The following is a 14,367-nucleotide window of genomic DNA, read 5'->3' as shown; positions in this document are numbered from 1 at the left end:
CAGGGTAACTGAGGTTCTTGTTAATAGATCCCTTGGGATGGATTAGAGTGAAACACCACTGAATGATTGGTGTTTATACATACATATACATGGCAGGTTTATTTTAGAACAATTTGGTTTCAGTGGAAATGAGGTATGTAGCAGTTTTATCTAGCATGTTATTATCTATAGTAATATAAATATATAAAAGTATCAAGTTATAATTTAAGAAAACATACAATGAAAAGAAAGAAGGAAAGGATAAGAGTAGATAGTGGAAAGATAACATCGCTTGTGGATCCAACCGAGACTTGATTTTTGCAATTTCAGTGTCCATTGGTCAAAGTGATGGTCACAGTCTTGATCTGCTGGGGTTGAGTGAAACCCACCAAACATAAAGTTCACTGGGTTAATAGACATTCACATTCAGGGAGGAGCACCCAGGTACCTCCCCTGGGGGGGTTGTTTTACACTGTCTGCTACAACACTCTGGATCATATGCAGTTCTTCGGTGGAAGGCCCCAGAAATGAGTCTGGGGGCACTTTGGGGGTCTTCGATGGTTTGTGGCCCCTTCTAAATGACCTGACTGCTATTTGGCCCTGCTTAGTTGAGCCAGCTATGCCTTATCAGAAGGGGTGAATACCTTAAGGCTTATGTGATACCTCCTCATGGGAAGGACATTGGCATAATAAAAAGCATTATCCTATCTCACAGGATCTGCTTATTCTTGGCCTTTTCCCTTATCTGGCTCAAAAAACGGCTTGTTGCTAAACAAAGGCTGGTTTGTTGTGGTCATGCTCTGGTGGTGGGTGTGCACCCCCTCTGTCTTATGTACATCAGGGGTTTTGTCACCACACAGCTGGGGTGTGCAAACCTGGCCTCAGCAGAGCACCTGCTGTTCTTGCAAATTGCGGATTGTTCGAGCCATTAACCTGTAACATTTCAGTCTCTCACGACTGTTGTTCCAAAGTGCTGACACAGAAAGGACTCCTATTTAAAAAGTAGAAGGTACACCTGTTTTGTTATTCTTTACATAGAAAGATAAATAACCTGCTTAGGACAATGTAGGATAAAATTTTTACTGAGGTTTTGTGTTTCGGTGTCTTGGCTGACCAGTTAAGGTTGAGGCACATTTTAGCACTGAAAATTGGAATTATTTCAAATGGAGGTTGCAAAATTTTGTTTCCAGAGAATGCAGGCATGTTACCAAATATAGAAAGAAGTAGCATGATAGGGACATAAACAGTTAATTTACTTGTCAGTTTATCTGTAGGGTGGGAAGGACTGTCAGGACTTTTTTTGAGAATTTTAAAGTCTTTTGAAGTGCTTAGTTGTTGCCCCTGGACCCAGTCACCTCAGCTATGTATCTTGAGCATCAGTGAGATGCTTTATGTCCCTTTTCTGTAGCTTCTTAAAATGTCTTTGTTGTGATACAGTTAACTTCCAGTATTGTAATGCTCTTCAACTTTGATCAATCTTACCGCTGCCTATGGGTTGGTTTGAGTGGATTGCCTAAAGACTTGTAACTGATTATTGCTACAAGATGTCTGAATTCATTTTAGCACTTTAAAATTTACTGCAGACTGTGCATGTTCAAAATAGATTTATAAGGTCTCTTCAGGTTGAGGTCACTATTTAATTTTTGTGAGTTAATGCATACTTTAAAATACAGATGCATTTGTCTCATAAATAGCTTTTCCAGATCATTAATAGCATTAGATTGAGGAAACTTAATATTTTTCCAAGTTAAAAAAAAAATTCTCAAAATAGCTCTTATTCTATGATGTTAAAACAGTTAATTAATGTCAACTGTCAGATTCTTACATCAATAGGAATTATAGTTAACAGTTTTTAGTCAATTTATTGTTCTACTCTCACTGGATTTTAATTGAATCAGCGCATCATTTATTATATTTTAATGCATAATAAGTGGTGGTAATTCTCTGTGCTGATGTTCCAGCCAAGTTAGTTAAACTGTGGTTCTTTTTGCTCTTAGTCAAGGCTGACCTCGGCTCATTTTTGAAATAAACTGAGCTGCTTTCATTACAACTTTCCTTTGTCTAAAATGTTCATAAGGCAGATATTTTGCCTGGGAATACTAATGGTCTGAACATTTCTCTTGAGTGTCTCATACTATATTCTTTTTTTTCCACCGGAGCTGTTTTTGTTTTTAATTTGTTTGTACAAATGGGGGGTTCTTGCATTTATGACATAGTGCTTTCATAGTGCTAGCCTTTAAAAGTCTCAGCAACTTGGGGCTAGGGCATGCATGACTGAAAAAATACATGTCCTAGTGTGTTTTGGCTGCCAGTTCTTAAGGATCCTGGAGCCAGTGTGTTACCTGTGTCACTACTGACTGTTTGTATAAAGTGGCTTCAAAGCGATGTATGTGTTAAGGAAAAGTCTCTCTCTTCAAGTCTCTCTTCAAGTGCAGGTACATTCTGGAGTTGTGCAAAAAGACTGCAAGTTTTTTTTTGTTTGTTTTGGTTTCTTTTTCTAATTAAATGTGTACAATATAAACAAGTATTTTTGTGAAGCAATAGTTTTTTTCTTCTTGCAATAATAATTAAGTATTATGCAGTGCCAGGGTTTTTTTGTTTGTTTGTTTTACTGCCACTGTATAGATGAATTTTGAGGATTTATTACCCTTTTTTTTTCAGATTATAAAGCAAATTATAAAAGCTCAAATATGTGGGTACTTTATACATCAACTAGAAAGCAAAGCAAACTATTGGTAGCTGAAATAGAATGATGCAAATATTTACTCAATCAACATAATATAATTTGCCTGCTGCATTTTTAAAGAACATGTTAGCAGCCTTTCAACCAGCAAAGTTATTTGTATTGCAATCAAGGTAAAAGCCAAAAAGTGCAACATTAATGAGTGACAATATTATAAGAAAAATAATTGTAGTCAATTTATTATTTTCTTTTTTTTTTTTAACAGTATGAATCAGATGAACAAGAAAAAAGTGCGTATCAGGAGTATGATAGCGACAGTGATGTTCCTGAAGAGTTGAAAAGAGATTATGTGGATGAGCAGACAGGAGATGCCCCGATAAAAAGGTAAGTAGGCCATGTGCATCCTTGGTATAATTTATCTGCTTTTCATCTCAGTATTCTAATTAGTTCAGTTTGTGTAATCTACAACAGTGGAATAATAATCAAATAATCATTATGCTGCCTGCATAGTTAGAAGGCTCAGCACTTAGATCTCCAGAATGGGGAGGAGCATTAAACCTCTCATCATTATTACAGACAAAACCTGAAGAAAGGAACATTTTGAAAGCATATAAAGGCTCTCTGAAGCAGGTAGTGGAAAACTGATTAGTGAGGATTAGATGTTAACTGAAGGTTCTTCTATAGCAGCTGTTGTATATATGTGTAATTTCTGTTGTGTCAAAAGCAGTTGTTTGCAGACAAGTGGTTTGAGTTTTGGGCTTCTGCTTCTGCAGAACAGTAAACTTCTTCAGGTTAAGAAAAAAAAAATACATTCTTCCATAGCTTGAAGGCAGTAATTTTGAATTTTAAATTCTCTTTTTCTTTATGAACACACACGTAGATATATAAATGAATATACATATTCTATTTTGATGTATATACAAGAGTATTTTATTTATATATATTCATATAAGCAAAGCCAACTTCGTATCCTTTAAAAGGATCTGAAAACAAGTTTCTGTCTAGGACTCTGTACAACTTGGATGTACATTCAGACTTTGTGAAGCAGGCTAACATTTTTTTATGTAGGGTTTGCAGGACAACTAGAATGCCATCACCTGGGTCAGAGCAGAGTAATGTACAAGAGTTGCTGTCCATAGGTTTGTGCTGCGAAATTGAAATTTTTCTAAGAATATAATTTTGAGGTATGGCAGCTGGTAGAAGGTTTCTCTTGTAGAAAATGAAAATGTCTCTAGTTGGATAAATATCAAGTCTAACTTCCTGCCTCCTTCAGGCATTACATTTATGAAAAATTTAATGACTATTTTAGCTTAACCTTCCTCAATATTACTTCTGTGTCTAGATAGTAACTTTCAGCTGTAGGTGACTAATCTGCCTCTTTTTGTTGTGACTTGTGTTGTTTTTATTCTCTTTATGAATTATGAATTTCGGTCAGAGTGATTAAAATGACTGTTGAGGCAAGACAGAAGCCTGCAGAACTCCAGCATTAAAATAGAAGTCAAAAATTCCTTTCTCCAGCACAATTCTATGTAAATTAGATCAGGCTTCTCTCTAAATATTAGAATCCTAACCCAGTTGTGCTTTGGCATAAATAAAATACTGCACTGGAAGACATATTGTCATGTGAAAGAAGGGGGGAGGAATAATATATTTTCCACTGAATTTTGTTTGTATATCTTTGAATGTTTTCACATTTGGTGTGTTTTGTTTTGTTTTGTTTTCTTTCAAGTGTTTCTCGAGAAACTCTGAGGAGCAGAAAGAGATCAGATTATAATCTCAATAAAGTGAATGCACCTATTCTAACAAACACTACACTGAATGTAATAAGGCTTGTTGGTATGTAGAATAATTGTAGTTTTTTATAAGTGTTTTTGATTTTTGTGCAAAATTATGGATTATAGCAAATATGTTGAATGATATTTAAGGCCCTGAAAAATATGCCTAATTGGACTCTATTTCTACTCTTTGAAAATGTTAATAAAATAGAAATAAAGCACTAAACAAATATTTTAAATTAAATAGATAAATTTGCTTATATCTTGTGAGTTATTTTTAACTGGAAAATTAATCTGCATGCATATGTTGGGTTTAACCTATAATGGTAGTTTATTTGTCTAAAATATTGAATGTGTTAGAAGAGTGGAGATAGCAAGCAAAAAGATGAATGCTCTATGTTGCTTAATGTGTTTTATTAAATGCTTTATTTTAAAGTAGAATAGTTGCACAAGTAAGAACTTTAAGACTGGGGGTTTTTTTTCCATTTCATTACTCAAATTCTCATACTCAGAATAACTGTTTTTACTGCATGGTAATCAGCTAGAAGAAAAGAGCCCTCTCATACATCCTAGTAATCCCTAGGGAGTTTAGGGAATCTCTGTCCTTGGAGGTGATCAAGATGTGACTGAACAGGCTGTTGAGCAGCCTCCTCTCTTTAGACCTGCTCTGAGCTGGAGGTTGCACTAGGCCACTTCTTGAGGTCTTTTCTTGCCAAACTTGTCTATGTAAACACTGGCCTCCAGTTCTAGATGTGATGGGATTGATTTTTCATGATCATGCCTTCTGTGTGATGATCTGGATAATTGTACGATAGCAATTTTCTGCTACTGACTTCTGTTTTATTTATAGAGAAGGGGAAGTAACTGCTAAATTTATCTGAGTAGGCAGAAGAGAGAGGAATTCTGTATGTGTTACATTAATGAGGTTTGCCTTCAATGTTTGTGTGCTTGAAAATGATTGTTGCACTTCAGAGTAAGCCCTTTTAAAAGAGGTTACTCCAACACCTGGTTAGTACCTTTTGCTGTCTTTGAGGGCAGCATGAGAGTTGGGAATTAATTTTCTAAACCTTTTTTGCAGGTTTGCTAAAACCTTTTTTTTCACTTGAGCATTTACCATAGAGACCTGAAATGAGAGTTCATTCTGTTGTGACTTTTCTGGCATTGATCTGTGACTTAGGTTGGAGAGATTTGTTTGCTGCCCTCTACTATAAGGTTTTGCTCTAAGAAAATTTAGGATTGAATCTGGAAACCTCTCATGGCACTTCCATACAAACTCCAGCCTCTGTCCCTGCCATAAAACATTGTACAAGCAGGTGAAGCAGTAGTTGTGGTTTTCCAATTTTATGTGAGGAGTCTTTCTATTTGTGGATTGTGTTCATAACCCCAAAATTAAACATTATTTTAAAAGCTCATATATATGCTTTTTTCTCCTTCTGGAATTATTATTAATTTTCATTTTTTCTGCTGTTTGGGGTGTTTTATGTTGTTTTTGTAATGAGTGATAGTAGTGCTATTTATAGCATGGAATTAGAAATGGACCTCGTGCACGAGGAAGATGTCATTTAACACTGCCTGTAAATATGCTTGTTTTGAGCTTGAGCTTAAAAATATTTCTGTTCCCACCACTCATTCTAATAGGAATTCTATTCCAGAAACCTATAGATTAAAAAAAAAATCCACCTATTTTCTGCTGACTTGATCTTATAACAAAAGAAACTTTCAGGATTAACGGATCGTCTTGTTTTTTGATGTGTACTGTTTACAGAAAGCAATCCTATTTCTTCTCAGTCTTTGATTTGCTAAACAATGTGCCAAGATTTTTAGTATCCTCTGTATTTATCCACTAGAAACTTAAATTTTCTGTTCCTTTTATAATCTTTCCAAAATCATGTGCAATACTTTGGATGAGATCTTCCTGCATTCTCTAATTTTTCTGTCATTGCATCATGGTCACAAGCTCCTTCCATTTTGCACCTCTTTTGATTTCCTACAGCTTCCTTGTACTGGCAGTTCAATTCATGTGTAACAACCTTGTACAGCCAGCAGATCCTTCACTTTCCCAGTTTTTCCCAAGAGAAAAGCTGCTAGCTTATAGTAGAAAGATGCGTGTTTTTAATTGTCCCCTAAATGAATAGATTTACAATTTGTGCTACTGGATTTCATCCAGTTTTTATTACAACAGTCATCAAGTACTCCTGTACATATGTCAGTTCTTTTCTGTTTTGATGGTGCCCCTTTATTTTTTTCTATTGTCACTCATTTTTGTGCCAGAGTAATTAATGACAATATTAAAGAAATGGCCTATTGCTGGGAGCTCCACTAGTAGCTTTTTCAGTTACTTCCCTTTTCAACACACTCTAGCTTCACTTATTTACTGTGCAATATTTTTAAATTAATACTTTCACTAAATCCCGGATAGTGAAATGTACTGTGTCCTTTGTCTAGAAAATCATGTACCTTAGTCTGGTACAGTTCACTTCTGTTAGATTTATCTTAATTTTGCCTCTGTATTTCTGTTTCTGTAATTTCCATACTTGCTTCAAAACAATCTGAAATTCTGCACCCTAAAAGTTAATACAGTAGATCAGTAGTTATTTGGATGACTATTTTCCCTCTTGAATATGTTTTTCTTTGCTCTTTTTCAGTCATAGTGATGAAGATGCAGATTTATGTTGCCCAGTCAAGTAACAGAAATCATTGCCTTACTTTTTATGAATGTAGTAGTACCCACTGAATGAGTATGACAGTGTTTGTTAACCATTTTGAACTATTTCTATGTGCTGTATGCTTTGTATGTAAGCTAGATGAATAAAAAAAATGTAGCTTAATATTTATAAACTACATAAATGAGTTACTAATGTATAATTTAAGTGGGAGCTGCTACAATTGTGTTTGAATTTCAAGTCAACAATTCATCAGATTTCTCTCGCGTTAATAATCCAATGTAATTATTTCTCCTTCTAGTATGAAGTAGCCATTAGACTAATTTATAAGGTTAATTTTTCCTATCAAGCCATTGCATGTTGACTTAAAATGTAAAGGAAGAGTAAACTTGTGTTAAATTTGTGTGGAATATTTTGACTAAGCGCTATATATAAACAAGAATAATTAATGACTATGTCATTATGTATATTGATTCAGTGATCTCTTAATTAATATCATTCTGACCTAAGAAATAGGTTAGTGGGTATTTCTTATGTTGAAGGGTTTTAATGCTTTTTCAGCCTCATTTTTGCATGTGTTAAGAATGGGTTTTGAAGACAAATTCTTAGATTTTGCTTTCTTTAAACCCCATTATCTTTTGAGAAGATAATAATGGTGATGACAGACATGCTTCTCACAGCAGAAGCCGGTAGCTGAAGTGAGTGATTGGTCACATAACAGATCCTCACATGACATAAAAAACCGTAAATCACATAGTCTTTCAGAATGACTTAGCTACAATGGAATTTGCACTTTGCACTTCAAAGTGGCATCTTGGCTCTTAATGTATGTCTTCCTTCCACCATTCCTTTTTCCTGGTCCCCTGGGTCTGAGACTCCCGAGGGGTGGTCTTGTCATTGAAGACTGATGACAGAAGGCATTTGATATGTCAGTCCTTTCTGTGTCCCCTCACCGGGATTACTTCTCCATTTAGTAGCAGGCCTTTTGTCATTGATGTATTTGAAGAAGCCCTTCTTGTTGTCCTTCATGTTCTTGACCAGATTTAATTCCAGGTGGGCCTTGGCTTTTCTTATCTTACTACTACTCACTCTGACAACATCTCTGTATTCGTTCCAAGTGGCCTGTCCTTGCTTCCACCTCCTTTATATCTCCTGCTTATTACTGAGTTTTGACACATGCTCCTTGTTCATCCATGCTCTTCTCTTGCCCTCTCTGCCTAATTTCTTGCTCATCAGGATGCACCATTCTTGAGCCTGGAGGAAGTGGTGCTTGAATACTGACCGTCTCTCTTGGACACTTCTTTCCTGCAGGGCCGATCCCCATGGGATTCTTCCAAAAAGATCCCCAAGAAGCTAAAGTTAACTCTCCGGAAGTCCAGGGTTGCAATTTTGCTTGCTGTCCTGCTTCCTTCATGCAGGATGCTGAGCTCCACAATCTCATAGTCACTGTAGCCAAGGCTGTCCCCAACCTTCACACCTCTAACAAGGCCTTCCTTGTTCATTAGCATAAGGTTGAGCAACACACCATTCTGCATTGGCATCTTTCACCGTCTCTGTCAGTTGTCAATGCTTTACTGTTTGTGCTTTGCTGTTTTGTTCTTCTAGCAGATGTCAGGATGATTGAAGTCCCCTGTGAGAACCAGGGCCTGTGACCATGAGGCTACTTCTATTTGTCTGTTAAAGACTTCATCCACTTCCTTCTCCTGATCAGGTGTAGCAAACACCCCTGACAGTGTCACCCTTACTAGTCTTCCCTGTTACCTGAAAATTTAAGCTCTCCACTGACTCATCATCCACCCCAAGACACAGCTTGGTACATTCGAAGTGTTGCCTCACATATAGGGCAACTCCACCATCATGCTTTCCAGGTCTGTCTTTCCTCAACAGCATGTAGCCCTTCATGACAATATTCCAGTCACACAAGCTATCCCAACATTCCTCCTGTTTGTTCCCTACACTGTGTACTTTGGTGGACAGGCGCTTCACAGAGGTGTTTGAGTATCCCAGTGGGAGTGCAAAGGGATGTCCCGTAGTCCTGTCTTATACTCATGTCTTTGGCTGCTTGTACTTGCTGGAGGTATTCCCACTTAAACCTTATTTTGCTGCATGTGTGGTCACTATAACTCTCACCCCATCTTTCCTAGTTTAAAGCTCACTTTGCCATGTTGACTTGCTAAAGATTTATTGGCAAAGATTTGTGTGTGCTAATTTGTGAGGTGCATCAGTTCTACATAGATTAGTCTTAAAGAATACTTTCTACTTGCTATCCCTAAGGACAGAAGGAGTTCTGCAAGAAATACTTCAAAAGAAATCTGGCAAATGTTCAGCAGTTTCAGCTATCTAGAGCCTCTAGAAATTCAAGCTGCTTTCAGTTGCTGAAACTTTAATTGTTGCTTTCAAGTATTTCTGGAAGTTTCTATTTTGATATTGATCCTGGAGTGTGTTTGTGCTATTTGGAAATGTTCTTACATATCCCTTTTTAACCCAAAATAGTAACTTTAGCACAAGTAGGTAAAAATGTGTAGATGTTAAAAATTGGTGTCCTGTTAGAGAGAGCAACGAGGAGGAAATGTTCTTGGAATACTTGTTGTGTCAAGATGCGAGTGATGTAGTAATAGAGAAATGTTCTTGGCATTGGAAGATTTTTATAGGGACAATACTTGGGCAGTGTACAGTGCACAGCCCTTTGGAAAAGCATAAGACACTGCCCAAGAGATTACCTTCAGTATTCATGCCAGCTGCACAGATGCTTGGAAGTCTTAACTGTCCAGAATGTGACTTATCACTCTTATATTGTGTTTGGGTTGCAGGCAAGTTTAAAAATGTGTTTATCACAGAGTAAGTGGAAAAAGTCAGCCTGTGGCAGTACGGAATATTCAGATAGCACAGATGAAGGTGACGCTTGAATTAGGGTACCAGTACCATCATTTCACAAACATCCAAAAATTTCCACATTGGACTGTGCATTTGGTTTTCCCTTTTAGAAGACAAATAGAATTTTTTAAGTCCACTTTTCAGTTTGTTCATAGTGCTGTGGGTCTCAACATAAATAATTAAGTATTATAGAGTTAACAAATGGGCTAAACTAACAAATATTAATTATTACAACCTGTGTCAAATCTCCAAAAATAATAAAATGTATTCTTGCGTGTCTTAGCAAACAGGAGCATAGTCACATAGTATTCAATAGGGAGTCTAAATTAGATAGAAACATGGAAGGTAGCAATATCAGGCTGTTGCTTGATTCTTACTCTAGTGCTCTACCATTTTATCAGTTATGTAGCTGTATCATGTATTTTTCAACTTAGTTATCCTTGCTGACCTACTCAATTACTTGCTTGAAAAATTCAAGTAACTCCCCCATTACGAAAAGCTAGCTTTTGTTTCTTTGTTACCCAGTTTCTCTGATTAAACCAATATTTTCTCTATCTATTACTGGGCACAGTATTAACTTGAAAAGGAGTGTTGCTGACTACAAGAAAAATAAATTGTTGTAGCACCTTCCTGTAGTTTTTCCAATCTGTCACATCAAAACACATCTCGAATATGACGTTTTGTGAAACGACCTGCTGTATCCTACATGCTGGGTAGTCTGCATTTGTGTTTTGGTTCAAAAGTTGCTCTCTGTCTTTTACTATAGTAACCAAAAGCTTGGTACGTGTTCTTTATGTTTTTAAAACACTAAAAGAGCAAGTAGGATGTCATTTTTGACGTAGCCAGCAGGAAATGTGGGGTCTCTGCAATATCAGGGTTTTCTTTAAGTATGCTTCTTTTATGACCCTTTGAAGAGCCATGTCCTATGCTGGAAAATAAAAATGACTGAAAACTATTGACCCTATGAGCTAGGTCTGTAGGAAAAAATCCCTTTTGGTGTCCAAATCCTATGATCAATTTGATTCACATAACATATAGGTGAAGGTCCTGTGGTTGGGGTGTTTTTGTTATTTTAAAAAAAAATTATTTACCCAAGTCAAGTGTGTTACAACAGAGACAAGGAATGAAGAGAAGGAATTATTCTTCTCCCTGGATGTGCCAGGGTACTGACATGCTCCTTTACTCACAGTCTGTCCCCCTGGAAACATTTCAAACTTAAAACTACTTGGGATTCTTACCATATGATAAAAAGGAAGGAGAGCAGAAAATGCTATATCACCAATGTGAAGCACGTAATTCCTGGAGTTGTTGAGTAAAATCCAGTCTTGGACATATAATTTTTATACCGTGTTTTTCTGTTGCTTGAAAAAGATCCATATGTGCATATATAAACACACTAATGCATAAAATCTTCAGTGGCTCTATATAGCATTTGCCAGAGACTACTTTAGCAGATTATTATTTTTTAGCTAAATGGAGCTGAAACTTGTAGAGGATCCAGAAAGTTGTATGTTTTGAATTTGGTACTAGAAGGCCAAGAATGGTTGAAGACATTTTGGTATGGTTTAACATCTACATTTTGAGAAGTCTTGAGACAATTGTGGTGTCTAAGCCATCATTTTAGCTTTGTTTTTAAACCTCCCAATCTGTAAACTATTATTAAGTTGTTGTTAATCAACGTTGAAGGCTAAATAATACACTTTGTAAAGCTGTTTTTGAGTTTGGTAAAACTGGCACTGTCTTTTTAGCACTTGTGGTGAGGAAACTGATCTTCTATATTTAATTTTTAAGGGAAATACATGCAGATGATGAATATTCTGAAACCGATTGCATTTGATGTGATCCACTTCATGTCCCAGCTCTTTGATTACTATCTGTATGCAGTCTATACATTTTTTGGCCGAAATGACACGGTAGGTAGAAGCATTTTTCTTTTTCACATATCACTGTATACACAGAATGAAAATACAGAGGAGATCTCTTTGCTTAAGATACTACCTAATATGTAATCCACAGAAAAATTAGTGGCAAGAGAATGGATTTGAATGTAGGAGAAAGAAAAGGCTGATTAGATCAGCAATAAGGGAAAGAAGTATTGGGAGCATTATTGTCACTGAGACATTAATCATATTATGTTTTGAATCGATAGATTCCCTATTCTTTTTTCCAGCAGTATTGAAAAGGAGGAAAGAAAATGTTAAATACCTAAAAGTAGTGGTAGAAAGTGGGCAGCAAAGCAAAGGAACAGTCTGCACAAGGAGGGTGGTTTGAGCCTAGACAGTATAAGGTGATTGAATTTTTCTATATGGATTTCTCTAGTTTACATAAGAATAGCAAATGTTGGAAAAGGGAGGGGGCCCTGAAAGTTAAGCAGTAACTCAAGTTTGAGATGTTTGAAAGAGACTTTTTCAGATCTAGTATTCTTCTGTCAAACTACTTGCATTAATGAAAACAACGTTTTTTTGAGTGATCTTGTAGTTGAAATAAATGCTTGTTGGCAATGTCTTTACATAGCATAGATCAACTTTCAATAGAATTGTCTTAATAGCTGCGTGTAAAAACAACTTTCTCCTTTCTTGGCCCCTAAATTACTCCACTAGTAACACAATTTAGGGGTTCCAAATCCATCATCGTGTGTTGGCACATCGTAAGGAATTTTCAGACTCAACATATGGTTCTAAAAAGTTTTGAACTGTTCTATTTGGCAGGACAAATGTATTTACAATTTGTGTTTACAAGATGGGTGGGAGTTTTTTTGGTTTTGTTGGGTTTTTTGTTTTGGTTTTTTGTTTGTTTGTTTGTGGTTTGGGGTTTTTTAGGTTTTTTTGTTAAGATAATGGATTTCCATTGGCTTAGTTGCTCTGGTAATCATATTGTGTTGCATTTATTGTTTTGTTTGGGTTTTTTTTTGCCCCTCCTGTTTTGTGTTTCTAAAGCCCATACTGACTTCCTCACTCTGTGCTTCTAACAGAGAACAGCACAGTGCTAGGCAGGTAAATGTTATAGCAGATGAGTGGTAAAATTGTGATGTTTTTGTAGTGTGCCTAGTATTTGTTTTGACAGATTGTTTTCCGTGGGAAACACAATGCTTACAAGGGTTTATGATTGTAATAAATCCTCTTGTAATGCTGCTTAAATGTCCTCATTCCCCGTAGTAGAAAGTAGAGATGGGTGATGGTATGTGATTTAGACCACTCAGAGTGTTCCTGTTTTATTTTTATTCAGAAAATAATGTCAAATGGGATTCTTAGAGTATGCTGGTATAACTTCCTTAAATGTTTAAAATTATTTGTGAATACTTGTGGTTATGTTGTATATGTCAGTTAGTACACACATAAGGGGAGTGATTGATTATACAGAGTTCATTCCCACTCAGTGAAAACCAGGGATTTAAAATACCCATGTTGAGTTCTATGTCCATTCATGATGCTGTCATTGCTCTTTCCAGACCTCTTTAGAATCATTATCCTATGTAGTCAGTATTTAGCTTTTTTCACTGCCAAAAATTAAACATGGTTGTAACTAGAATCGCTTTCCAAACTTTCTTTATTTGTGGGATGCAAATTAAACCTGCCTTATCTCAAATTATGGAGCAAAACAAAATAAAATTAAAAGGAATTCCTTGTATTTAACATCTATTCACTAAAACGTAAGACATTAATGAACATGCCATAAAATAGTCTTCCTTAGCAGAAAAAAATTGAGGTGAGTTTTATTTTTTTTGACAGGACATTGCACTACTTTGTAAACTTAATGTTTTTTTAATAACTATAAGGGGATATGTAAAATTTGTGGTGAATAGAAATATTCTTCAAATTGTTTAATGCTCTGCTTACTAGCCTTACTAGGCCATCAATTTGTGGAATTTAGAAATCTGTAGTTCTGCATATAGAAATAACAGAATCTTGTATGAAGCGAGTCGGATGTACTGATGAGTGAAACATTCGTTGTGAAGCCATGAGGTTCTGTCCTTGTGGAAAAATTCTGAGCAACAATTACTTTGCTTCTTGTTTTTTTTCCTCCCTCATACATATGGATGAACAATTCTGATTTCAGGGTGTAACTGGTTGCCTGGTAAATCTGGAGTACTGTGAACATGTAAAGTTTCATGGAAATTTATGTTTGTTTTTACTTTCTTTTTCATTCAGATATGTTTCCAATTCAAAATTACCAGTTTTTAGAAAGAAATATATCATTATAGAATAAATAAGTAGAAGTTACTGATAGCAATTGAAAGTTAGCAATTGGAAGTTAGCAATTGAAAGGCAGAAAGAGAAAGAATTAATGGTAGATTTGATGATGCAAATTCCTTAAATGGCTGAAACTTGCAAATATATTTTTAACATATGTGGGTTTTTTACATTTAAGCAGGGCTTTTTTTTCTGTTTGTTCT

The 14,367-nt window shown here is 35.9% G+C and overlaps 1 protein-coding gene across 3 annotated transcripts in view; it reads left to right on the top strand.

Moving 5' to 3' along the window:
* VPS50 (VPS50 subunit of EARP/GARPII complex) overlaps positions 1-14,367 on the top strand; it is an 84,893-nt gene that overhangs the window by 47,018 nt on the left and 23,508 nt on the right. For 2 of the 3 annotated variants that reach the window (XM_039548927.1, XM_039548926.1), the window contains 4 exons: positions 2,928-3,046; positions 4,392-4,498; positions 11,766-11,887; positions 12,911-12,967. In XM_039548927.1, the coding sequence (XP_039404861.1) occupies positions 2,928-3,046; positions 4,392-4,498; positions 11,766-11,887; positions 12,911-12,967 (405 nt within the window). The remainder of the gene's footprint in view (positions 1-2,927; positions 3,047-4,391; positions 4,499-11,765; positions 11,888-12,910; positions 12,968-14,367) is intronic. The other variant, XM_039548928.1, reaches the window with a different exon arrangement.

Source organism: Corvus cornix, chromosome 2 (genome assembly GCF_000738735.6).
Source record: "Corvus cornix cornix isolate S_Up_H32 chromosome 2, ASM73873v5, whole genome shotgun sequence".
Lineage (NCBI taxonomy): Eukaryota > Metazoa > Chordata > Aves > Passeriformes > Corvidae > Corvus > Corvus cornix.
Note: the sequence above shows the minus strand (reverse complement) of the source record. Positions and strands in the feature narration are given on the sequence as shown.